At 39.1% G+C, this 27,729-nt stretch overlaps 1 protein-coding gene across 1 annotated transcript; it reads left to right on the top strand.

The window, feature by feature from the left end:
* On the top strand, nucleotides 1–27,729 carry TES (testin LIM domain protein). Its single transcript, XM_036401806.1, has 7 exons — nucleotides 1–100; nucleotides 10,843–10,928; nucleotides 19,241–19,493; nucleotides 20,650–20,985; nucleotides 24,250–24,465; nucleotides 24,987–25,145; nucleotides 26,298–27,729. The coding sequence occupies exons 1-7, from the start codon at nucleotides 74–76 to the stop codon at nucleotides 26,487–26,489; spliced, it is 1,269 nt and encodes a 422-aa protein (XP_036257699.1). The 5' UTR covers nucleotides 1–73; the 3' UTR covers nucleotides 26,490–27,729.

The following is a 27,729-nucleotide window of genomic DNA, read 5'->3' as shown; positions in this document are numbered from 1 at the left end:
AGTTTGAGCGTGGCGGAGCGCGCGAGCGGAGACTCCTCCGTGGGAGCTGCCTCAGAGCCCGAGCCGCCCCGCCATGAACCTGGAGAATAAAGTGAAGAAGGTAAGGGGGGCTGCCCGCCGGGCTCTCTGCCGCGCACGCCGCTGTCCGCTCTCCGGGGAGCGGCAGACCCGCCTCGGTGCTGCAGCCCCCGCGGGGACTGCCCTGGGCTCGCCCCTCGGGTGCCGGGGTCAGCACTTGCCGGCTCCCCGCGTTCCCGCCCGGGCCCCGTGGCAGCAGAGCCGCCTGCCGGGCAGCCCCGGTGCGCACACGGCCGGGCTGCCTCCCTGCTGCCGGCCCTAGGTAATCGCCGCAGTTGGTGTCCCAGGTGGGGAGTGCCGCTGTTCTGTCATACAGTAAAACATGTGTTCGGTCCCCCCAATAAACCCCTGAGATCTGATAGTTGTTTTCATTTACGTGCGCTGTGTATATAGTATGAAACTTAATTTACGAGCAGCCGAGTCGCTGTTTGTGGTTATGTTAGTGATTGATTGCAGACCTGTGATGTGACTGATTCCTTACAAGTGTGTTATCAGAGGTCCTTTGGATTACCCCCTTGAGCGAGAAGCCTGGGCTTGATTTTTCTTCATTTTTAAAGGCATATTGACTTGTTAGTTGCGTCAAACTGGCAAGAAACAAAAGGTAAGTAAAAGAAAGCGATAGGTGATCTAATTCTATTGAATCTCTTTCCAAAACCAACCATTTAAAACTTCCTATGTAAAACTGACTTCACGTGGGATACTCTTTGCTTCTAATTCTTTCACAAATTAAATGTACTGCTAAAGCACTGACTTTTTTAAATTAAAAACTTATTCGTAGTATCTTTTTTGATACTATTTGATAAGGAGAAAAGGAGCTTCATATGTGAACATGGTTTAAATCTGTACATAACCTTCATGAATACATGAAAAGTAGTCTTTTGAAATGCGTGTTGTAGGAATGTGTGGGGGGGTTTATTCCTGAATTGTTCTTCTAGCCTGCAAGAAGCTGACCTGGGGGTGGAAGTAGTTGTGAAGTGCGAAGGCTACCTGTTAAGGCTGAATCCTTGCAGTGGGTGGCCTTGAGTTACAGCTTGCTTCAAGTGATGACACCATGTGATGGTGTCACTTGGGTGAGGATCCTGCTTTGGAGGGACTGCCTATCTCAATCCCCACTTATTCAGCCATCAGTTATAGATGGGTGTAGCTAAGTACTATTGCTGTCTTTAGAAGCTTGTTGTGTGCACAGGGTTGTTCCCCTTCTGGACTCCTTGAATGCAATGAAAATAAGCTTCTTGAGTAGATTTGCTTGTATTTTCTAAGCACAATTTAGAACTTAAACAGGATGGCATCAAAGAGCTTGTTTGCTGGAAGCTTTTTGAGCTCCAGGAGGTGAAAGATGCATATTTGTGGAAGATAGAGCATTCTAATTCAGAATTTATATATCTAAAGAGAAAATAAATATGGGGTGTGAAATCACTGATAAAATTCTGCTGATAATGGAGTCTTAGTTTGAGTGAACTTGTAGTGGTTGAACATCTGCATGAAATTACTCTGTAATTATTGGGTAGTTGTGTGTGTTTTAAATTTATTTGACTGTTTTGCTATATTTTTCCAGCTTATCTTTTACTTCTCTTCTTCATCAACTTGGAAGATTCCTGAAGACTTTTTCTGAACCTGCTCAAATAGACACAAAAGCTAGTGCCACAAAAGAAACCAGCAAAGCTCTGTTTTATGAAAGTAGTATTTCTATTCTGCTCTGCTTTAGTGTTATCATGCAGAGATGTCTATGATTTGAAAACGATCACATTTTCTCTGTTTCTACTACAAGTACATTCAGAAACCTGTGTCTGTTACTGTGCTATCTCTCTTCCCTTGCTCGAGTCTTCTCATCTTCTTTCTCTTTGTAACTTGGGTGAAGCTAATTTTCCAAGAGAACAGAAGAGGCTCTTTGAAAGTCCCTACAGGGAGAACTGGGAAGCTTTACTAGCTTTACCAGCAAGTTCAGTACAAAATTCTTCTTTTTTGACTACCAAAATTTATTCAATCAAAACTTCTTAAATTTTGTACACTGAATAGAATAACAGTTTCATGTCAACTCTGGAATAACTGTGTGTCTTCTTTTCTGTCCTTTAATTCCAATTCTCAACCTGTTTGTTTTATTATCTTTTTGCTTCTCTCTTTTTTTTGGCAACTTCCTTCTTTCTTGAAAGGTGGAAGAACATTCTGAGAGGTGTCCAGTCAAGATTATCAGAACCAGTGAACTACTTGGCTTTTAGAAGAAACTTGTCCTGAGATGGAGATACCTGTGTCAGATTTTTAGTCCATCAGCAGCAATGGGTTGCTTTACCACATGCTGTGGTTCTCACCTGTCTTTGTCTTGCACCCTGGAGCAAAACAGCTTGAGTTCTCTTACAAAATGTACTTTATGTAACCTTTTATTTTGTAGTGACTTGTACGTATTTGTTGCCTGGCAAATAACCTGGTAAATATTATGGAGTGGTGAGTAGCTAATCTGCCTGTTGGGCAAAATTTCCTAAAGCACTGGGCAGAAGAAAGCAGGAATTGTCATGTTGTCCCTAGATGAGTAATTCCATTGCATTTTTGAACTCTGAGTTGAGATGTTGGCGATTCTGTAGCCCTTGTGTTCAGCAGAGCAGAAGGAAATGAATGCCTGTTGGAGCAGCATGTGGTGTGGAGGCTCAGACACTCAGCTGGTGCTGTAGAAAAGCTTCTTCCCCTACCCACAACTGCTAATTTATAACTGTACGGGGTAATATAATGGAATGTTTTCTGTTTCTGGGAAACCTGATAGATCGAGTTTCAAGGTGACATTCCTAAGATTTCTCTAAGTGTCAGTAATCCATGAGTCCATTCTTCAGTTTTGAGCTTCTGTACTGTCTCTTTGGAAAGCTGCTATATAGATTTATATCTACATGTCTGGGTTTGTGTGAAGAAAAAAACACTCAGAGAAAGTCTGTTTTCATTGCTGATACTAGGTTTGGTGGGTTTTTTCTCCAAATGTAGCAGTTCTGTCACAGTCTGTCTGATTGGAATTGCTTCCCTCCAGGACAAAACCACTAGGACTCCAACAATGTACCTGTTCTTCAGCAGGAAGAACTACTGCCCCACCTGCCACAATTTCTAACCCATCCTTTCAGCAGTGGATGCCTTTTTACTTTCTATCTTGTGACAGAAAAGCAGCAGTCCTGTTTAACATACCTTTCTGAAGGAATCTTAAGGGCACAGTTTCTTTGGCTCACACTTTTAATTTAGCTTCTGTTTGGTTTCTTTCACATGTTGTAAAACTCATCTTGCTGTCTTAATGAGTGGCCAAAGGAACCAGTACTGCTGTGTAGCCAGGTGTCTCGCTTGGTCTGAATCCTGGGCTCTGGACAGCCACAGCCTGCCAGAAACAGAAATTTCAGCATGAACTTTCTGCACTGAGCAATATATATGCAGAACATATGCAAATGTGTGGTCATGTAAATTTTGTAGTCAGTTCCCCATGCATTTTAGAGCTATTAAGTAACTGGCAAACATCTAGGCAGTGAATAGTATCTTTTTGGCTGCCTTGTGAATACTAAGTCTAAGACTTTCCTGGTCTGTTACAATTTTCCTTTTGAATTTAGGGAAAACTGTACAGTTTTCTCCTTTTTCTCAGGGTGAATTAGATTTGCTCTTGCACTTGAAGATCATGAAGATAGTGTTTGTATAAAACAATTGCACAACAGAGCTGAAGGGTAAGAACAGGAGCTCCAGCTTGAAAAGTACTTGTGCAGAAACAGACCACTGTTTCTCCCAAATACAATATATGCTGTGTTCTCAAACCTTGCTTTGAGGCTATAGGGAACATAAAGATTTAATGCTTTGTGTTGAATACTCTAGCAGAACTTTGTTCTAACAGCCTGGATTCCTGCCCTGTCTGCCACCTCTGTGATCTTGGCAAAATGAATCAGTAGGTCACGGTCCTGCTTTTCAGCCGTGCTGGCAGCACGGTCTCATGCTTCACTAGAGAAAATAAGAATCTGGCACTGAGTCTGTTCTATATAAACTTTCACAGTATAATACTTGCTTTATAAAAGGAACTTTGCTTGCAGTGGAGAAGAGGCAGGGCAGTTTGGGGGGAAGAGGTGCAACTTCTCTAGTGGGGAATTTGTGTGTGGTTATTTTTCAGTGGCGTGAGACCTAGTTTGTTCTGTTACAGTTGGAAAACCAAACACTGAGTGTTTTAGACATTGCTAAGTCAACAACAGTAATGATCTTTGATAAATGAATGGTGAATAAAGTATGTATAGGAGCAAAGTCAACTTTTCTGTGTTTTGCAAAGCATGATTTAGTAATGTCTGCTGGGCTGCACTTCCTGTTGAGGTCACTGTTTGTTTTGGTGTTACTGCTATGGAAACCCATTATAGTAGATCTTTTTTGCTGTTTCATATGTATAGTAAGATCAAGGAAATGTACTTTTATTCAGGGGTGAGTTTTGACTGAAAGTGGAAGAATTAAAAACTTTATATAGATATGAGAGGAACTACTTCAGTTTTGTTCATAATCTAAGTAACTGCTTCCTACACATGCTGTGGGGTTTGAGGGTTTTTTCCCCCCCAGCAAAGTTAAAAAATTATGTGGACAATTTTTTGGAGCACCTGTCTGAATCTACACCTCTAGCTATTTTTTTGTCCAGCATCCCTGGATAGCAGCTTGGCAAATATGGCACAGCTGAAATAAACTTTTTGACTCTTATTCTTTTTTCCCAAGACAAAAGTACTCCCCAGGTGTCTGACTTAAATCTCTGATTAGCAAGTCAAGAAACTCCTTGAATGCAGGACTGCATGACTTTTAAGATCAGATGGACGTTTCTTCCATAGGGTATAATTATAAACCAAGTATTTTGCAGCAAGGGGCAAAATTAACTTTGAGTTACAGTATTTTGTCATAAAAGTAACAAAGATCTGATTCTGAAGTTGTTCCTGGAAAAAAAGAAAGAAATGTTTCTATTTTTCTCTAAGTAAGTAATAGTAATGGTGACTAGCAATTTTGAATGAAATTTTAGTGGTAAAAGTTGCTTAAAAATACTTTTTTTACTTCAAGAAAGTATCATGAACATGTCATGCAAATTACTGTCTTCTTCCTAGCAGATACAAAGTTTACAGTTATGAGGGTGTTGATGTAAATATCTATAATGCAGTATATTTTAAAATTGTATTTTACAATCTAAATAGATATGCAAGTTTTATTTATATAAATAAAAATAATACTAACTAATTCTTATGTGTATTGATTGTGTATATAGATATATGTATGCATGGTTTTTTATAGGGATGTATACGCACAAACCCCCCATACATATAGTTTTTGCTGATGCCCAGAGTTGGTGGGGTTCTTTTAGGTCCTGGAGACCTTCAGGAAGAGCAGAGCTCTTAAGATGAAAGCATGTCACACCTGTTACCTAGCATCTCAAACTTGGTCAAATGAACAGGGAAGGAGTAAGGAGGCTTCTGTCATTCATGGCATTTCTGGAGTACACCAGATCTAACTGTACTCAGTACTGCTGTGTATGTGTTTCTGGTTTTGCTGGGGAATTTTTTGTTGTTTTCGAAGTCTGCCTAACTCTTTATTTGTGCCTTTTTTTCAGTCTGAGGTTGTCTAGCTACAGCTTTTAAAAGCAGAAAAAAAGGCATGCACTTTCCTGCATGACTAAAGCTCCTAAAAATGAATGTGTAGGTTTCCAGGTCTGCTTCTCAAAACCTCATGTTAGAGGACACAACTGGGTAAGAGTGCTGATGTCAGAACAAAATACATGGAGTATTGTGAAAATGCCTCTGCAGTTCTGGATGATGGATAGTGTTGTATTGAAGGTTTACAGATTGTGTTATTGTGTCAGCTGCATTCAAACTCAGCTAGTGTAATGCTGGACTTTGTGAATACAACGCTTGTTTTCTATGCAGCTGAGCTATCTTTGATAGCTGTTAGCCTTTTGAAGGTACACTATGTAGCAGTGTCTTAAATATTTAAATTCTGAGATGTTTGATATTTAGTAGAAGATAACACAATAAACTCCTGTGACTTTTGTACTATCAAGCTACTGCAGCTCCTTGATTTATTCCTCTGCCTGTCCAGATCATCTTCCAAATATTTTTCTTGGATGCAACCACTTTTTGGCATCCTTCTTTGTGTACAAAACGGACTTCTGTACCCAGGGTTCTTAATTCCAGACAACTTTCCCCAAATCAAAACACATATTAAAAAAACCCCAGGGTCACAGTTGCCATCAATTTTAATAGATGTGTTAAAAACAAATATAAAGTGTTTTGTGGGATACTGCTCTTTGCTACAGATCAGATTTTTTTTTTCCTTCTCATACAGTGTCTGTCAGTTTTTTAAGAGCATTGTCCAGATACTCATATGTCTTTTGTAGTGATTTGTTCTTTTATCATTTTGGAATCATAAGAAGTATCATTGCTCTGTTTTTAAAGTTTAAATGCTCTAACCTATTTTAATTTTCTGTTTGTTGTGTTTCCCTGTTGGAGATGACTTCTGATAGTACAGAATATAGTGATATAGGATCAGATCTCAGCAACAGAGCATGCACAGCAGTGAGATCTCTTAGGTTTTTTGGGGGTTTTTATGTCTGTCCTGCCTGCTTTACCTACTCTGAAAGTGCCTAAAGCACATTTAGATGTACTAGAAATCTCTTGTTCTCTACAGGTGCTTTCCCACTCAAACACCCAAATAGATCAATAGTTAACTAATCTTCAAACCAGAATATTCCTAGGATTTTAGGGTAAACTAAGAATAGCTTTAGCATGGATCACTTCAATTCTGTGCTTGGGGTACCTTCAAGCACAGGAGAAAGCTCTGCAAAAAGGATAGTAAAGAGGATTTAGTTCTGATCTCTGGCTCGCTGTTAATTGTTGCAATCCATTAATGATAGCATTCTCACTGTATAGCCACGTCCTTTCAAATTCAGGAGGGATCTGTAGCACTGGAAAGGTTTTTGATCTTTTGCAGAGGCTGAGTACAAGTATTGTGTCTTAATGTCTGTGGCAGGGTGAAGCTCACCTGTCTGGTGGTACAGGAGTCCTCTTGGAGTGAGGAAGGAAAACCAGCTGGAGCCTCAGTTAATTCTGGCCTCGTGGTGGGACTGAGGAGATAAGGAATGTTCAATAAACTTAAGAATAAATCCTTCTGATAAGCCAGGTTTAAACTATTTCTTAGGAACTGCTGTTTCTCTTACACTTCTGAACAAACTCTTAGACACTTGAATATGATCATTTGAGTTTTTAAGATGATAGTAAGCTTCTGTGCATGACTCTCTCCTTACTGTAAGGCAGCCGGCTTTTGTCACTAGATTCCAGTGTGAACTAAAATGGGCAGTCTTTCACTAATTGTCACTTGGCTGTAACCACTTAAAGCTTTTTGCCCTTGGGTGCCATGTAATCTTGAAAGCAGCATGCAGTGGGTGATCTCAGTCATAGTTATACCATCTTCTGTACTCAGGCTGTTTAAATCAGTACTGGGTGTTTTGGTAGTACCAGATGGGTTTGGTTAGCTTTTGCTGTAAAATGAAAATTGATGGTGGTAGATAGACAGGAACCTTCTTCTGGTAGGATTCAGCTGGCCTGTCTGTGCCATTTTTTTCCATAACTCCATTTATGGGGAAAATGGGTTCCCTGCTGTTCCAGACATGTATTACCTCTCCAGTGCTCAGCCTGCTCTGTATCTCTGGGTGTTTCTGCCTGCAGCTGGCCATGTTCTGCAAAACACATGGAGATAGATATGGATAGCTCTAAAGAAGCACCACACTGAAATTTTAGGCTTTCTGAATTTCCTAAACTACAACTGAATTGGCTGCTGAAGAACAAAATCATTTCTGAGGCTGATGCTTTCTTAGAGCTGAAGGATGTCCTGTTACAGGACTCTGGAGAAGTATGTGTAATGTGCTGACTTGTGGATAACAGTAGCCTGCAGTGCTTTTGAGTTTGGCTATTTTATATCTTAATTTTTGGCAAGCAGCCCATATAATTTCTCTGTCAGAACAAAGGCTGAGGCTGTGTATGCATCTAGAATCACATCTAGTTTGGTTTTTAGTGTGCCTTTCAGTCTTGAGCTAAACCTTTTCCATAAGGTGCCCAGACATTGTGTATAGAAAGGTAATTCCCTTCTTTCTGTTCCACAGCAAACTGAAAAACCTGTTTCAAACAAGTCTCTCATTTGCTAATTCAATTTATTTGTCTTGAGCTGCACAAGCATTTACATAATGGTGTGCTCTTTATTTCTGGGGAGGGAATATAGAATGCTGTATTTCTAAAGAAATCTGCACTAAAACTGCTGGTTGTGAAAGTGCAAGTAGGCTGGCTGGTTGTTGTCTCTGTAGTCTGTATGTTCTGGGTGGAGCATTTAGATAGCACATATTTCCTCTCCTTTTGTTTCTGAAGAGGTTTTTTTTTTTGTTTTTTTTTTTTTTAGCTTAAAAAACCCCTTAAATGTTAGGAGGCTTGGAAATGATAGTTAAAATGGTTTTTGCAATTTTTTTATATTTCCTACTTGAATTTCAGATACTGCTTTAGAAATTCCTGAAATGCCAAGCTTATTTCTCAGTAGTATAAAACAGTATAACCGTTGTCACTGTTACAAGTGATCCTGTGTTTCTAAATCTTCCAATTGCAGTACTAATGAGTTTATGATTATTTCCCTTTATTCTCATCCCACTCTTTTTGAAGGAAGGGAGAGCCTGAGCATAAAAAATGCCAGTTTGTAACTGAAGTAGCAGCAAGAGAGAATGGGTTAATGTTGTCTTTTTTGCGGGGAGGGGGCAGTTTTGTTTATTAGGGCAGTGCAACCATATTTTAAGTTTAACAACTTTTTAGAGAGGATGACTTTAAAAACAGGAAAAACAACACCAGATGAAAAACAACCTGTCTCTCCCTCCTCCCCCTATCCCCCCCCCCCCAAAAAAAAAGTTGTTTTGTGTTGCTTTAGCTTCCTTTTTCCCTTTAGAAAACATCCTGGCCAACATCTTATTCTCTTTGAGTGTGAATTGGGAAGAGTGCTCAGGGTTTTTGTGATTTGTAGTGTGTGTCTGTGTGTGTATGGGATCTCTGGGTTTCAGATGAGAAGAGTCCTATAAATGCCCATCTTCATTGAAGGTGAACTTTTATTAACCAGTTAGCTTATCAAAAGTGTAGCTGATGAAGAACTTAATCTTCAAAGTTATGCTTATTTTACATATCTACTGCTGGGTTTCAAGTTAGCACCTCCTGTGAACTCCATGAGCCCTTAGGTTGATGAAGATGTCACCATGATCACAGCCAAATTGTATTCATCTTCCAGATACGGAAGAAATAATGTCATGTCCTTCTGTCCATCCCTGCAGTAGCTTAATAGCTGCCAACATACCTCCTTCTTCTACATAGTTCACAATCTCCAGGGTAGTTTTCCTCAGGGATGTCTGATGATTGTTGAGGTAGTGATCCATTTATTACCAAGTAACTGAAAACATGGTATTCCCTGCATTTTACCATGTGTTCTGTATTAAACAAGTGGTTTGTGAATAATCTGTTCTTTATTTTGGACAGAGACCAAATTGAAAAGTTGACCTGGTTTATATCCTTGTACATACAATAATAGTAGTATAATTTCTCTCAGTAAATGGCAAAATTAATAATAAAACTCTATCACCACATGTAATTAACTATGGCATTGTGTTGTTGCCAGAACTAAAGTTAGTACGAGAACTTGTCAGTTCTAGCTCAGTTTCTATTCATGGTAAGAGCTAAACTGCAGGTGAGCTGTTTCTACCTGCAGCTAGTTGGGAGCACTCCTCCTACTGTGTGGGGTGTGGGGATGGGTTCCTCTCTGCATGTTGGGCATGGGCCTGCATACCCAGCTGTGGCCACACTTCTGTGGTCCTTCATCTGTCTGATTTGAGAACCATATTCCTCAAAGGTTTAAAGTGCTGGAGTGAGACACTTTAATTTTACTGTGCTATATGAATGCATAAGTTATCGTGCTTCATATTTGTCAATCACCTCAAACTTAAAAGTGGCTGTTACTTGGTGAAATTTGCTGATGTGTTGCTATATTGTGTGAATACTTTTAATCTGCACTGTTGTCTGTGTTCTCTGATATTTCCTCTGCATTATGAATTGGTCATCCATCCTTTTGAAACCCTTTACATATTGCTTCTGGTCACTGGGTTTGCTAACTGTGCTGTTTCTCTTTCCTCTCAGAAAGTCAGCTGGTATGAGTCCAGCTGAAATGTAATTGTAAAAGGGGTGTGCTACTCTTAGTCACTATCAGAGTAGCCTCAAATATACTTGGAAATATTAGACAAACCACTTAGTTGTTTCCTTTATTCAAGATTAGTGCAAATAAATCTGGGGTCTGTTTATTTCTTGGTCTCCTGTATTTTGCCAAGTCATATACCGTAAATCACTTTGTCCAGATAGCTGGATTAAATGTCCTTTGACTTGAGGTCTTCTGGCCTCACTTACTCTGATTTCACAGCCTTAGGCCTAAGGAAATGCTGCCAAGAATCTGCTTCTTCTCTTGTGTGAAGTTGGTAGAGCAAGCTGGGCTGGGGAGAAAAGTACTAAGGCCACCTCTGCCTGCTTAGCTCAGTCCTGTGTAGAGGCTTGTGTGACCACTGCTACTTATATAGATATACTAGGAAGGTGTGCACCCCAAATGCTGTCCTTATGTCAGCTTAGTCAAATGTTTAATCTTTTGCTTTAGCTGTTGATTGCAGATTATAGAGGCATCAGTAAGATCATTCATGCACCATAATACTTGAAGCTGACTGTAGTCATCTTCCTCTGTACACAGATGGGCTTGGGCCATGAGGAAGGATTTGGTGCCCCCTGCTTAAAATGCAAGGAAAAGTGCGAAGGATTTGAGCTTCATTACTGGAGGTAAGTGACACTAAATGTATCCTGAGCTGTGACTCAGCACTACAGACCTTGACATATGTATGCAAATGTCTAAGTAACATTTACATTTTTGCTCTCTCTCTCAATTAAACTCTTAAGATGTTTTTAAAAAGCTGACACAGTTCAGGACCAGAAATTCTCAGATGCATTACAACAGAGTATTTAATCACTTGTGAACATGCATTTTATCTGTCCTGAAATGAATGGTGGTACTTCTGCTGCAGCATTTGCTTTAGCCGACTAAACAATTGAAGTAGATTTGTAAAAATATCTCTTGCTTTACTGTAAGAGACATTACAGGGAAGAAGTAGGTTTTACCTCCGTAATAAAATGCTTTTTCAACTCCTGACCAAATAATATGTAAGCTTTGATCTGAGATGCTATGTAAAATTATTTTGAAAATATTTGAAACTTTGTACACACCTAGAACTTATTTAGATGGGGAGGAGGTGTCACTTGTGTGTGTCACATAAATTCAAACAAGTTAGATAATACTGAGCCTTGGATGGTATACTGTTCCTAAATGAGTGAGTTGATGATAGCAGTAAATAGCCGTGTCACTACTTTTGCAGAACTTCTATTTCATTAAGACCTTTCTTGCTTTACTTAAACCAGATGTATAGATGTATATTAATGCATTTATCACTGGCCCAGTTCACTCATAATACTGGATGTGCTCTAAGATGTAGCTTAGTAATTCTAACTTTTTAGGAGAAAGGTCCCTCTCAAAGGGAAAAGCCTGAAAATAACAGAAAAATAGCTGCTAATAGCACTAGCACATGCTATCAATGAAAATTGATGCATTTAACCAATGCTAACTAGCTGGAGTGAAAGTGTTGACATCTTACTGCAAAGCTCCCATACCTTCAGTGATTTCTTGTGGGCAGCTCCTCGCAGTACTGACTCCTTCACTGCTCAGCCAACAAACTCCAACTCTCTTCACAGCACAACCAACAAACTCCATCTCCCTCCTCACCCAGCTAACCCACTCTTTTGTAGCACTCGTCCTCTTATTGGACACAGCTGTGGCCTGTTAAGGGCAGGCCTGTTCCTAATCTTTGGTGATTAGTACAGCTGCAACTCCTCAGGAGTGAGACTACCTTCTGCACTATCTTTATTTTCTTACATTCTATCCCTTCACATGAAACTTGCATTTGCAGTAGAATTTAGTTTTGTCTTATATGGTAGCCTTTGTATGCCAGCTGTAGTGACATCAGGTGCTGATAAGGCCTAGGAGATTTTACATCTTTGCCCAAATATTTGACTGCAGATGAGACTGTTTAGAAAACAATCAGGCAAACAAAAACAAAAAACAGCAAAAACTTGTTAGTTGATACATAATCAAGAAGCTATATTCTTATTTGTAATATGTAGCTATAGAAACAACTTTACAAATAATGACAAGGACCAAGAAGTGTTTATGCACTAGTAGGTAAATGTGCAGCAGTTAATAGTTTGTCCATTGTTAGATGAGAAATTGTATTACTTTCTACTGAAAGCTCTTTTGTTCATAGTCACTGTGGCAGATGAGGAAATTACAAGTGGGGGAGGAAAAAGTCCTGTTAACTTTCTCTCTTTTTTTACTTTTTCTTAGTTGCCAATATTACACTTTGTAATTGCTAGGTTATTCTATAACATGAAATAATTTGGAATAAAAAGGAAAAAAATGTCTAAAGTGGTTTATTTACATCACAGTATGATTGCAAAGTTAAAAGGTGTCGGCTTCTGTGTGGGTGTTTGGGGTTTTTTGCCTGTGTTTTCCTTTATTCATGTTGCACTGTCTTCCTGTGGTTAGGGCTCATTGTGCCAGGTCCTGAAAACATAGCTCATCAGAATATTGTCTCTCCTAGAAAAGTAAGAGTTTGTAGACAGCAGTGGATTCAAGAGCAAGTAATGAAAAAGATGTGAAAACAGTGACTATCTAGCTAAGATTTAATTTGGAAATTGAGTCCAAATAGGATAGAGCAGATAAATAAGGTGGCTGGAAGTAGTCTGAGAAGCTTCATCTAAGTGTCAGACAAATGTGGCACATACCTCTGAAACAGTAAAAAAAATGAGCAATTGAGAGGATTCAAGAATGGGTTGAAAAATAGCTGTTTCTTCAGCAGAGCTGCTAGTGGAAACAGTAAGAGTGTGAATCTGAAGTCTTAATTCAGTTCTGTGTAAAATAGTTTTCAAAGGGAAAAATATATTCATATGCTTTGCCTGATGCATATATTTTCGTAGTCCCCCACTTAAATGGAACACATTCCATCCCAAATAGCTGTTTACTCAGTTGTTAGCCTTTAAATCTGAAACTCTGTTTTAAGTAGGAGCAAACTGTAGCACAAGTAGACAGAATATTGTCTTTATAACATGAATAATCAAAAGCAGTTCAAGTTTACCCACTTACTTAATTGCTACTTGTCCATAAAAGACAAGTGTTAAAGTAAGAATTGTAGTTAGAGAAACGGCTATACATTGGGAGAATAATTGGGGTAGGGATTGACGCTGGTCAGCAGCCAAACATCCATACAGCTGCTTACTCCCTGTCCCAGACATCAGGGTGGGAGACAGGGAGACAAAAAAGGAGAAACAAAAGTGAGGTGACTCATGGGTAGAAATAGTCAGTTTAATAGGTGAAGTGGTGGGTGAGCAAGCGCTGCAAAGGGAGTCACTGGCCATCTCCCACCAGCACACTGATGCCCAGCCAGTCTCCAAGCTGTAACCACTTAAGAAGTCAGAAACCCTGACTTCATCCTGTATTTCTGATTTATCACCTATTGTGATGTTATATAGCATTTAAACCCCACTGACTTGAGTCAGATGTGCCCCTCCCAGCTTCTCCACTTGCTGAGGTGGGGGCAGAGTTCAAACACGGGGAAGCCTTGACTTTGTGCCAGAAGTGCCCGGTACTAGCAAGTTCTGTCAAGGCTGTTTTAGCTAGAACTCCAAAGCACATCTCTGTAAGAAGACAGTGACCTCCACAGGATCCAGATGCAGCCCAGCAAGCGGGGCAGTAGCGGCAGCGTGTGCCGGGCGTGGTTCTGCTGCGGGCTGTGCAAGGCTGACACTGCCCTCTCCTGGGGACAGCCGAGGAGCTCCAGCACATCGCACAGCTCTTGGTCTGATAGATGAAAATGCTGTTCCTCAAAGAGCCTGCATGTATTTCTCTTTGTACTTCCATACAAATGACCCTCAGTTTTTCCTCTGGGGAGTCAGATTGTAAAGTGCACAAAAAACCCACGTGTAGCTATCGAGTAGCAGGGCTTTACAAGGAGTTACTACACCCTTCTCTATACTGGTAGTATTTGGAATATATCTCTCCTGGGGTGGAACATACTGTTTTAAGACATTTGTGCTGTAAATCTTGACACACTGTATGGGCAGGTTTTATAGGTGCAGAACTATAAACTGAGGCTAGTATAGAAATGGTGGTAAACCAAGCCTTTAGTAAAATTTATTCCTAAATTTTGAAGTTCTGATAGCCTCAGTGTTGCAAGCTGAATATAAAATGGGAGATGTGGTATACAATGGTAGCTGAATGGTTAACAATTGCCTGATTTTATCTTAGTGAATAGCTTTTGCTTTTAAAAATAGCTTTTGCTTTTAAAATTGTCATTAGAATCATGTTTCTGTCCAAGTGTAACAGCAGCAGAAGGTGGAGAAGGTCTTTTTAATTTAGGTATTAGATTTATTTCAGGCTGCAAAACAACTCCCACACCTGTCCAGTGGGTCAGGCTGGATGTAAGAGATTGCTACTCAGTTAGTTAGATACTGCTCTTTGGGAATGTATTTCCCACTAGAGGGAACTATGGGACTGGAGTGAGAAGTTGCTAAAAACGGGAGAGAAGGTTGGTTGCATATATACCAGAAAGTGGTAACCTGCTAGAAAGCAGCTCTGTGGAGAAGGACCTGAGCATCCCGTGGAATACAGGCTCTCCCTGAGCCAGCAGTATGCCCTGGGGGCCAAGAAGGCCAATGGTGTCCTAGGGTGCATTCTGCATGTGGAGTGCTGTGTCCTATTCTGTGCTCCTCGGTACAAGAGAGACGTGGAGCTCCTGGAGTGGGTTTGGTGGAGGGCAGCAAAGATGATTAAGGAGCTGGAGCATCTCTCTCAAGAGGAAAGGCTGAGGGAGCTGAAGTGAGGGGACCTCATTAATGTCTATCAGTATCTCAAGGGAGGATGTCAAAAGGATGGAGCCACGCTTGGCTCAGTGGTGCCAAGCAATAAGACAAAGGGCAATGGGCAGAAACTCCTGCACAGGAAGTTCCACCTGAATATGAGGAAGAACTTCTTTATTGTGCAGGTGTCAGCACTGGAACAGGTTGCTCAGAGAGGCTGTGGAGTCTCCCTCACTGGAGATATTCAGACCATCTGGATTTCTGATTCTGTAATAGGAGGAGGTTAGTTGTTCTGCATGGAGGGCACAAGCCTCAGGACTTGCCAGGTCTTTGAGGATTTCTCTATGCTTGCAGCTACTGCCTCCTGTCACTAGGAGCCAGCATAGGAAGGATCATGAGCCATCTTATTTTTCCTCTCCATACACTAAAATGTAGGCAATCAGGAAGATGATTTACATTTTATTTTGGAGAAGGAACTAGAAGTTTTTGATCCTTCATGTCAGTATATGTTCAGGACACAGGAATTCATCACTAGAGAGAATGGAATCTCCACACCTTTCTTCCTTGTTCTTTCTAACTACTGAAGACCTGCTAGCAAGGCATTATCTAATATACCTGTCTTTACAATGATATGCAACTTTTCATTCCATAGATTTTGAAATTTCCTCTCTATCTTCTATGTTTTGAGTGGGAAAAGCTTTTCAAATTGCTGATATTGAGGGGGGTGGGTCGATGACATTGCTCTGATGAGGTCCTGAGAGCTGTGAAGACCAGAGCAGGAGTACCTAACACCTCCTTACTAGATACTAGATACTCCAAAATATACAGTCAAAAAATTATCTACCTGTCTATTCTAAAGAGAATTAACTAGCAATATACCTTCTTCAGAGGGGACAGTGAGTGACTAATGAGGAGGATTGTGCTGTGGCAACTAGTGAAAGAAGTTAGGACTAAATTGTGAACAGTACTATTCAGGAACAGTTATGTATGTAAATATCAACTGGATGTCTTTTAGTGCTGGAAATTATTTAAGAGGTAAGATTATAAATCAGGACAGGATACTTTTTTGCTCTGTTAGCAGCCATATGGACATCTTCATGTGGCTGAGATCCAGGGGGAGCGTTGGGGAGCATGGGAAATGGCAACAGCCTAAAGGATTTTCCTTCGATTTACTGAGATATGCTGATATCAGTTGTGCTTCAGCATTCTCCACAATCTTTCTGTATCATTTTGTCCTGTATTCAGAGGCATAATGGTACACAAGTTCTAAGGCCTGTATTACACTTGTAACATAGCCCCTGTAACAGCTTCTTGCAAACTGTTGGCAAAGAATTATTCACTTAACTTTGAAAGAGCAAGGAGGTTAAACTAAAATGTACACAGTCAAATTCTTAATTTCAGTGGGTTCCTGGTGAGGAGGATTATTTTCATTATTTTCATTTCATCATCTCATTATTTTCGATGCAAGTATAAAGCACTGTAGTTCTACACAAGTTTTCACACTGAGTCCCAGGAAGGACCTAAGGACAAATTGTGTGCTTTCACTTCTTCACCACTACTTCTTTATGAGGAAAGCAAAGAAAAAAATCTCTCACAGATACTGCAGTCAGTGAAACATTAAGCCTTCAAGGTGGGACCAAGAATAATAACAGCAGCTGAGTCAGGGTGTTCCTAATGGAAAGTAGAAACAAGATCTCTAAGCTATTCTGAAGGAGTACTGTTAGGAGAAAGATATGCAATTTCATGACGGAACATGAGCAAAAATAAGGTGCTCTTGTGGCTTTTCCAGCACACATGAAAGTCTTAGGATGAATTCCACCACAGCTTATGGAGGGTGGTCTGGTCTCTCACTGCTGTCAGTGCTGCTTTACTGTGGTTGGATGCTGTAGTGGGGGTAGAGTGCCCAGCCTGTGTCACAGGGCAGTTGTGACCACACGGGCGATACAGCAGTATGAGCTGTTCTGACTGAGGTCTGTCGTGCAAGCAGAGCAGTTCTGGACAGCGCGATTGTGCTTCAATTGTGTAAGGCTGTGCAGGGAGCCCAAGAATGTCTGGTCTTCACCAGTGTTATTAAATCACATCCTATCAAGACACAAGTCTAAAACTGGAGGTTACTGTTGCTAAAGATTTAAGTTGTAAGAGTAAATAAAGTGTTTAGTGTCATCGTTTGGATGGACAAACTGCTTCAATTCCAGTGGCATATGTGCTTTGAGCCATAAAGCTGCGTGGTGATCATGATGTAAATCACTAAATCAGCAAAATGCAAGGTCTGATTCTGTCACCTGGTATTAGATCTCAAAAAAGATATGACTGAGAATTGGTAATAAGGTATAATCACATGCATGCCATAAAAGATGAGCAAAGTGAATATGAATTGCTTTATTAGTATATTAAATATTCTCTAGGTATTAGCTATGTAAAGGACTTGTGTAGACAGATGTTGAAGATCTTGCAAAATTTTATGTTTTGAGTGCTTGAGATGCACAGTAAAGCTTTCAAGCTTAGTGGGAAATGCTAGTTCATGCTTGAATGTTGTGGTAAACTGGGAGATTGCAAAGTGAATAGTATATAGTAGCTATTCAGGTAAGCATCAGCTTTGAAATTCTGCACATCTTTCCTGTTGTGGAAATGAGTTGGAGGCTGTCAGACAATCTACATCTCAATTAGTTATCTCTTTAGGTATTTGTGTTGCAAAGTGAAGTCCCTTCTACTTAACATTCTTATTTTGAATGAGTGGCTCATTTTTAGAGTTTAGGTATTTTTATTTGGAGTGGGCTTTAAAACTTAAATTACCACAACGTATGTTTCCTGTGTAACCAAATGCAGCATCCACCACACACTGAAATGTTGTTACACCACATCCTAAACTGGTGTCCATATAGAGAGCATATGTTTGTGGCTGGCTGTGTATCACTTCAGGTTGCCAATTTGAGGTCCTCCTTCCTTTCCCATTACCTCAGGGGCTTGCTGTAGTCATGGCATGTTCTTGTTGTGTTCCTGTGACATATCTTGTGACACCTAACTTGCCTTCAAGACTGTATAAAGCAAGATGCAGAACAATGTTGGAGTTTGATGAGTTTTGGCAGGCAGGGTTCAGAAGCATTTTATAGCTAAAGTTTATGCTATTTGTTGTATGAAGGATAAATAATGGGGTAAACCACTACTCATTTCTCTTCAAACTCCAGAGATCCGGAAGGTTGATATGTTCTCTTAGTCTGTAATAAGAACCTTTAGTTCTTATTAGCTCTCTGATTTCTGATTTAGCTTATTAGCTCTCTGATTTCTGGCTGACTGCTTATAACTGAAGTTCTGGAGACACTGTTAATAAATAATGAACTAGCTTGTCTAATCCAAGGTTCTGTTCATTATAAGTGAATTGTTTAATTATGCTTAAGGTAACAAATTACTTTCTAATATTCGTTAGCCAAAGCAGTTGAAATATGTTGTATATGAAAGAATATAATTTGTATCCAAGGAAGTAGATATACTTCTACCTTTTAAGGCTGTTTTCTGTGAAAAGTCTCTCTACAGCTTGTGCCAGAGTACCTCTGACTTGGTTCAGAGCTGTTTTGAAAGGCTTTATCCATATAAGCCTTTAACTTTTCTTTCATCTTCTCTTTAAATTCTGTGCTTTGAACAGAACTTGATGCAATTACACTTTTCATATGTCTGTATGCATTTTCTTCCTTTCTTGGAAATATTTGTTTCCAGGCGATAGCAAACCGGTGATAACCAAATATCATGCATACAGTGAAATACATATGAAGAAAATAGTATAGTGCATGTAACTTTGAATGTATGAAGAGCAGCTGAAAAACTAAAATCTCAAGCAAATGATAACTCAGTGCATCAACATGATTCCGCCAGCTATCTTATAATAAATCTGGTAGGTGACTGATAATGGATATGTATGTGTTTAATCAGTATTGAGATGCAACTGAAGAAATCACATAGCTTCATATTAAAATTGGATTCGTGTAGTTGACTGATATCTATCTGATAACAGTATCTGTAAATAAACAATGTAAATAATACAACAGGACACATAAAGGAGGTGTTTGACATATTACAGAAAAAGTGTATATTTCCTAAACAAAGCACTGAAAACAAAGGTTTGGGTTCCTGGTGATGTTACTACACACCCAGATGGTGTGAGATTGTAATTTTGCTACTGTTTCCATGAATTTCAGGAAAATATGCCGCAACTGCAAATGTGGCCAGGAGGAGCATGATATCCCTTCAAGCAGTGAGGAAGATCGGAAAGTAGGGAAACTCTTTGAGGATACAAAATACACAACCCTCATTGCAAAGCTGAAGAATGATGGCATTCCCTTGTATAAACGCAATGTGATGATACTGACCAGCCCAGTGCCAGCCAAGAAGAACATAACCATCGATACTGTGACTTATGAGTGGGCTCCTCCTGTTCAGAATCAGACACTTGTAAGTCCAACTCACATTTTTTCATGTTCAAGTCAAGAGCTGGTGGGAGATAAAGTAGTAGAGCTTACTGGAAGGATAACTATGCCTCTTGTAGTCTTCCTTTCTTCCTCCTCAAAAGTGAAAATATGGTGACTGTTTAATGAGTCTCGCATCTCTCATCTTGCTTTGTGGAAGTTTTTCTGTAGAAATTCTAGAAATTCTTAAAAACCTGGGGAGGTGAGGTTGTTTTAATACATAGGATTAAGAGTTATCTATTAAGCCACTGGAGTCCAGTTTCTGTAGCCTGCTCTCTTTCTATTTTTTTTCCTTACTTTTTTTCTTTTTTTTTTTTTAATAAAGTTAAAATATTTGCATGGAGTGTAGGCTCAAAGAAAAAAAAAAAACAATACCCAACACCACATCAATTTATATAATTGTTTAAAGTTAAGGGGAACACTTAGTCTTGCTTATAGCTTTTACTGTATATGGCAAGAACAAGGTCAGTGTTGACATCTAAAAGAGCAGCTCTCTTCCAGTGTATTTTCAGCTGAAGTAGATGAGATGGTAGATAGCCTTCTGAGGATTTGCTTCACTTTTCAAACTTTGATTGCTAATTTATTGTACCAAAATGTTGTGCAAGCCATGCCAGAATGACATTATCTCAAATTATTTCTTTTCAGTGAATTAATCAAACCTTGTGCATCTAAGACTTACTTAACATTCAGTTACCAATTTGACTTTTAGCCTTGTCATTACTTTATTTAAACTAGGGCTTCTTTTTTTCCCCTTAATTTAGCTAATTTCTTCAATGGGCTGTATGCCCCAAGCAGATTATTTCAGTTTCTACTTTTCTAAGACTATACTTATTATCAGTGTTCATAGATAGAGACAAGATGCTGCGTAAATGTTATTTATTCAGAGAAGTAATAACTCTTTTCTCTATGTTGTAAAAGGCTTAAAAAGGAGTCTTTCTCTTACTCTGGGAAGAAGCCAATTAATGCATCTGCTGTATTTTATCTCCATTACCTTTTCAGGAGCTTAATGTTTATGGAAAAATCCTTGTTTTTGACAAATTTGGCTGTTGCTAAAAACAGTAGAGGTTAGTTTAGTTGTGTTTGCTTATGAGAATGGGTGTGTAGCTGAAGTGCCATCTGATGTGTGATTCCTGCTGATTCAGGCTAAGCAGTACATGCAGATGTTACCCAAGGAGAAGCAGCCCGTGGCTGGCTCGGAAGGCGCGCAGTACAGGAAGAAGCAGCTGGCAAAGCAGCTGCCTGCCCACGATCAGGACCCTTCCAAATGCCACGAGCTTTCTCCCAGTGAAGTGAGGCATATGGAGCAATTTGTGAAGAAGTACAAAAGAGAGGCACTTGGTGTAGGAGATGTCAAGCTCCCTGGGGATGTGGAAGTGAGAGCTCCTGATGAGAATAACTTGAAAAATGGTGGTGGCAGAGGTACCTCATCTGCTGTTGGAACAATGGAGAAGTCCCCAAATCAGAAAGCATCTCAATATGTAAGTATAAGAATGGAAAGATAAAGCAAGAAGGTATATTATCATCTGAGTGTTCTTTTTGCTCATTTTAGCCCAATTAAATTGTTTATTAGTTTGGAGTAGCAAAAATCTGGGGAGGGAAAGAAGGAACTGGAAAATGTAGTGAATGTCTGCACAGAGCCATGGTTTCTGACAGTATTTAATTCATTGCAGCAAATAACTTGCTACGTGACACTTTCATCCTCAGTGCAAAAACATGTTAGCTTGGAGATAGTATATTAAGGTGGCTTTTACAGAAAAATAATCAAGAAGTTTGTGTCATCTTATGGACTAATTGTTACATTCTTCTCCTCTTGAAGAGTTAGTTTAATTTTAGAAGCTTGTTTTCTCCTCTTTTTTGGAAGAGCACTGAAATTACCCACTTAACAAATTGTGTTTAAAGTGAAATTAAATTAAGGAATAATAAAGTAACATGTCTCCATCTTGTGTCCAACAATTTGAACCATACAATGGCTCTTTTGACTAGCCTTCTTTTCATATTCAGCTCCATTTTCTTATCTGTGTTTTTTGTCCTTTGGCATCTGATTTCTCCTTGTAATAGTCCAGCAAAAAACAAAGTATATAAAACTACCCAGTTTTCATTGATATTTCAAAAATTGTATCCTTAATCAAGTATTTCTGAAATAACTACTGCTGTGCATATCTCAACTACCAATTACAAATTCAAAATAGGGGTAGGATTACTGAAGGAACATTAAATCAGTTTAGTAGAGGTAGACATTACTTAGGAGTGTCAAAAGCTCTACTATAAGTTGATTTCTAGAAATGTTGCTATTATGTGTATGAATCCTTAAAAATATTTGTCTGCAGGTTGCTTAGAGAAAATTAACATACGAGTTCTAGATGGAGAAAAAGGTTTGTTTAACATTGGTTGTAGAATTTGACTTTTGCTAGTATTATTGGGGGGTGTGATGTGTTTTTTGTTGTTTGTTTCTGAATGACAGTATATATGACTACTGGTGTGAAATATAAAATCAGCACTTAGGTTTTAGCTTTGGACATGGCCATTTACCCTAAAAATTTTCAAGCTGTGCCATTTGGTTACCTGTAGCTTTTTTGCCTTTTTTTTCCTTCACTGTCTTGTTATGGAGAATCTAAGAAACAAGTTATTTTGCCATGGCTTGATTAGGTTACTGTCATTTTGTCTCATATCAGCCTTTCCTGCTGGTTTACTCTAGTTTCACAGCAGCAATTCTTATTTCCTCAAGGAAGACCTACAGAAATGCACGTCCTGCATTGTACCCTGCTGGCCAACTGCCTTGGACTATAAGAAGTCAATAGCAGGAGGCACTCTGTCCTCATGAGTAATTGTATCAGAAAGTGCTTTGTTTTTTACATTACACCTGTTTATCACTTCCAAACTTTTCTTACTCTAGTACCTGAGTATTCTTCCTGCAGTTTAAGCCAAGCATATGTTATCACTGTGGGTTGTGATTTGGAAAGAGGCTTGTAGGTGCTTGATAGCATAAAGTGAACATTTGGGTTTCTTATCTGTTGTTAGGTACTGAGTGTACACTGGGTGAAATAATCAAGATTTAGATATGTTATTTTTAAGTATTTGTGGGGGGGAGGGTCTTATTTTTGCAATGAGACTTTGTTTCAGCTGTATGAGTTAGCATTATCTCAACTACTTTTTAACAGTTCAGCATCAATTGATACAGAAGATCTCTTAAATACTTAGCAGAAGAATACCATCCATGTCTACACTTTTTTTATTGGTTCTGCATTTTTGCTCGTCAGATTTTCTTGTACGTTGTTTTTCAGACTGAGTTTGAATGCTGTATTCCTGTAGCTGTGGGAAAAGAGAATCTCTTGAAAAATTAATTTTCATTATAGGAATAGCCTGCACTTCTTTGAAACCTGATAAAAAATAAAAAAGCAAACCAAACAACACTAACAACGAGGTCTCCACTATTAATGTAAATATACCTATAGTAATTGTCTCTGTGTTTATAAATACAAAGCTTTTTCACCATGACTGAAAGCTGAATTAAAGAAAAATATGTACTTAGCATATTTTCATCTTGTAAAGAAGGAAACTTTTCTGTACCTTTTAACCACCAAAGCTGGAGATGTTGTAAATGGTAGGCAGGTGAATCACATTGCCTAGACTTGGGTCTAGGCAGCTACTTAACCTTCCAGTGGGCTTCTCTTGGAGTATGAGGTCCAAAGTTGAAAGGTCAGAAACCTTTATATACGAGTATTTTTTAACTTTCCCTTTCCTTAATTTCCCTACATTCTGTTACTGTTCCAAGTTGTTCTTCTTCTTTTGGCGGCTTTCTGTCTGTCTTTTGAAATTGTCAGGCATCTGGGATCTGATCAATATGCCTTGTAGCCAAGGCACTTTATACATATTTTATTTTTATATGCACACACAAAGCCATTTGTGGCTGATGTGAGTCATAGAGGAAAACCTTCCCAGGATGTTCAGCCCAGTCCACGGACCAGCTGGAGTGCAGGAAATGCCAAACTGGTGATTAAACTGTAGATAAAAAAATTTTGCTTCAGTAACATAAATCATCTGTGTTTTTTTACTTGATGGCACAACCCCCTCTGTAGGCAGGTATAGGGCAGATTGTGATGTCTCTGGAACTATTTGTAATGTAGCTGTGTATGTATGCTTTGTAGTTTATCCACAGTCACTCTCTTGTCCTAAAACCATTAATCACAGACTGTTGGACAGCAGCCATGAGTGACTAGCATCCCTAGAACATGGCTTTAAACAGAATCAGTTTGAAATATTCACTAATTTTTTATTTTGCCCACCTGTGATGCAGATATGGCTTGGTCTTCTCATGACCTATAAGTGCAGCCATTTCCTTGTCATGCATTCTAGTCATAGTTGGTTAGCTTGGATGGAGGATCATTATTCTGTCCTTGTTCCTAAGCATATAAGGTTTACAGAGCATAACATGAATTTTAATTGCCTGTTGTTTTCTTTAAACACCGGACTGCAATTGCAGAATGTGAATACAGCAAAGTACAACCATCCCTTTAAGGAGCACTAATGCTATGACAGTGGAATGTGCATCATCTTGAATGGCTTAGTTGAACCTAAATTACAGTACAGGTATATCCCGAACCACTGCTGTCTACTCATGGGATTAAACTAATGCTTTAATTTCAGTCTGGAAAGATGGAATTTATTAAATATATTGATAGTATCTAATTTTTATAAATATAGCTCTCAAAGACTTAATTAACTTGGTGATAACGTCTTTCCAGTCCTGCTACCACTGCAAACTGAACATGAAGGAAGGTGACCCAGCTGTCTATGCAGAACGTGCTGGATATGACAAATTGTGGCATCCAGGTTGTTTCGTCTGTTGCACCTGCGGTGAACTTCTAGTAGACATGATCTACTTCTGGAAGAATGGTAACCTGTATTGTGGAAGACATTATTGTGATAGTGAAAGACCCCGCTGTGCTGGATGTGATGAGGTAGGAAATATCCTAGTGTCCTTCTTCTAGTTCAAAAGTTTGATCTCCTGATAAGTGTTGAGGAGTTTTTAGTAAAACGCTTCAGTGCAGGAAGATGGTATGGCTTCACCAGGATAGTTGATACTTTAGTTACAAAGAACTGAAACCAATATGGACACTGCACATTCAGGAAAACCCGTAGTTTGCTTTGGATTTGGTGCTGATTTTGCACAATCTATAGGGACATAGGATGTGATACATGAGGGCAAATTCTCCAACAAGTCACACTTACATAGTTGTTTCCTTATCAGGGACACTAGGGGCCAAACTGACCCTGGGCAGCAACAGGGAACAGCCCTCCTGGGGCCTCTGGCTTCTGTGAGCTCTTGGGAGCAGCATGGAGGCTTTTGGGCAAGCAATGGTGGAACTACTGGGAGTTCCTTGCAAATCACAAAACATCTAGAGGCTAGGTTTATTAAAAGGTACACTGTTCAAATGAATGCACTTGTTCACTTTTACACTTTTTTGTGTCTTCCTCCTAGCTAATATTCAGCAATGAATATACTCTCGCAGAAGGGCAGAACTGGCATCTGAAACACTTCTGCTGTTTTGATTGTGATTGTGTTCTGGCTGGGATAACCTATATAACAGTGAATGACAAGCCAGTCTGCAAATCCTGCTACATGAAGAACCATGCTGTGGTAAGGTCCTTACAGATGTCTTGGTGTTGTGAAGGAAGGGAACATAAGTCTGTGGAGCTTCAAACTCTTACTTTTTCTCAGTCTGGGAGTATGTGAAGAGCATAAATTGAATATTTAGGCTTGAGTCAGTCATCTTCCCCTTCAGGAAAAAATAAACCAAAACCCACAACTTTAGGCAGGCAAATGACTTCATAAACTTGAACAAAAGCCACTGCTGGGGTGGAGGGGGGGAACCTGTTGGGAGAACACCTTGAACTTAGCCAGTGGTGAAGCAGGATTTGGTAACAGGAATAAAGTAGGTGATGCTGCTAAATGTTTATCTATTGTAGTTCATTGAGCCAGATGGGAATCAACTTCAGCTGCTGCTAAGGGCCTGTAGTTAAATACTGCAATCTAGGTACTTTTGTTTCATTTATTTCTACCCACACATGTTAAAAAGGAGAGTGATTGACAGGATAAAGCTAGAAGTTTGGAAAAGAATGCTAGTTCTTGATTTGTGGTTATGCTGGAAACTATTCTGAGATGATGGTCCATTCATATCTATAAGTTAGCTAGCTACTAGTTGGGGGCTCAGTCTAATGTGCACCTAGGTAATTTATATAGTGAATGGAGAAAAAAATGGTCATCTCTAGTTGGCAGTTAATAATATTCTGAGGTAGGTGTGAGGATTTGGTTTTTTTGGAGAGGCTTTTTTTTTCCTCTTAACTTTCTCAATCTAAATTACAATTTGTGAACAACCAGATTTTAAGATAAATGCATTCAAGACTTCCTAGTAACCCTTAATTATTTGACATAACCAAAGAGCTGTCAATGCACAGGAAGATTTGTAGCTAATCTCTTTCTGTGCCGTTTGACATGAAAGGTTTTTATGATTATTTGGGTATTGGGAAATCCTAACCATCATAACTGTCTAAGCTTAGTCCCAGCAGCAAATAAATTGCATGTTCCTTTTATTATACTGTGCCTTCAGCTGAATTCTAATCAAAACACTTCAAAAATAAAGAAAAAAAAATCAAAAGCTGGAGACTTTTTTTAAAGGCTTCTTTTAACACTTGTCTCTCTCCTCCAAAAACATTTAAGAGTTCCAGGTTTTATTGCACTTGAAGAGAGCATGTGTGTGCTTCCTTTCAGTGTTGTTTTATTTCTCACCAGATCTGCCAAGGCTGTCACAATGCCATAGATCCAGAGGTTCAGCGTGTAAGCTACAACAACTTCAACTGGCATGCTAAGCGGGAATGCTTCCTGTGCTCCTGTTGCAGCAAGTGTCTCATTGGCCAGAAGTTCATATCTATGGAAGGGATGCTTTTCTGCTCAGTGGCATGTAAGGAAAAGATGATGTCCTAAAAGAAGACATGCACAGAACTAATCAAGTATTGCTGTGTTCCAAAGGCTCTTGCATTTCTACTGTAAAATATAAAGTGTCAGGGCATTTAAAATTATTGAAAGTATTAAATAGCATTTCCCAAAGATTTTTTTTTAATGTCTAAAGCTTCCTATGTAGTCCTCATTTCTTAGCTATAATAATATTTTCTCTTTTAAAATACTGTTTCTGAATCTCACTTCAAATTATTTCATATCACAGAACTGTAAGAAAAAATGTGTTATAAACCCTATACATTCTAAGGGAGCTCTCACTGTGAAGAATCTTTCTGCTGTATCTTGCTAATCGAACAAGAAAATGTGAAAATGCTCCAATTTATCTTGTTTTGTATCATAAATGTAACTCTTCCACCTCTGGTTTCACTAATTTATCATTTTTATAGTTTTTCTGCTTTCATCAAGCACTTTAGACGAAATGATCGGTTTTGCTGCCATGTACAGCTTTGTTTTCCTGACTTCAAGTATGCAGAGTGAATGACACTTAAAAAAATTTGCCTTTAATAAATTCTTTAGGTTTGACACATGGGTTCTTGGGGGAATAGTGACTTCTCATGTCTAGTTTTCAAAGTAACTCCACAAGTAGAAAAATGTTGGCTCATGTTCATGCCTGGAAAAGCTTTAATTTTACAAACACTAAAGTTATGTTATAGATTGGGGTGGGGGGGTGTTGGTGTTAGAAAATAAGAGCAGGTCTTGCTTAGATTAAAAAAAAATTGCCAGAAGTAGTGGGTGTCACTTTTAGCCTTTCAGAACTGGCTTCTGTTTTATATCATGAATGTTCTTTCCTAAGTTGTGCCTTCTATCAAGAGGGATGTGGCACATAGTACTGTATGCATTTCCAAGAATGTATTTCTGCAAATGGATACTGCTTTTGATTTCCAAGTTCTGAACCAAAGCATGAAGAAGTCTTTCCCAGAAAACTTCCAGTATTTGAGTGAAAAAATTCACAGCTGTGTATTAGCTTTGCTTACTAGATAAACCAAATGTGTGGCTCTTTCTTTTATTTAATAATTATAGACCTACAGTGAAGCTTCTTAGAGATCTTTGTGCCAAACACTGAATGGGGAGTCTTTGGCCTGAAAAAAAATAATAAAATAATTAATTTTTAAAGAAAAGTCTATGCAAGTCTTATGTTCGGTTCTTGTAAGTTTTATGGTGATTGTATTGTAACACCTATAAATAAAATTAGTGGTTTTCACTTAAA

This window comes from Molothrus ater, chromosome 5 (assembly GCF_012460135.2).
Source record: "Molothrus ater isolate BHLD 08-10-18 breed brown headed cowbird chromosome 5, BPBGC_Mater_1.1, whole genome shotgun sequence".
In the NCBI taxonomy this organism is placed as follows: Eukaryota; Metazoa; Chordata; class Aves; order Passeriformes; family Icteridae; genus Molothrus; species Molothrus ater.
The sequence above is the reverse complement of the archived record's forward strand: the minus strand, read 5'-3'. Positions and strand labels throughout refer to the sequence as shown.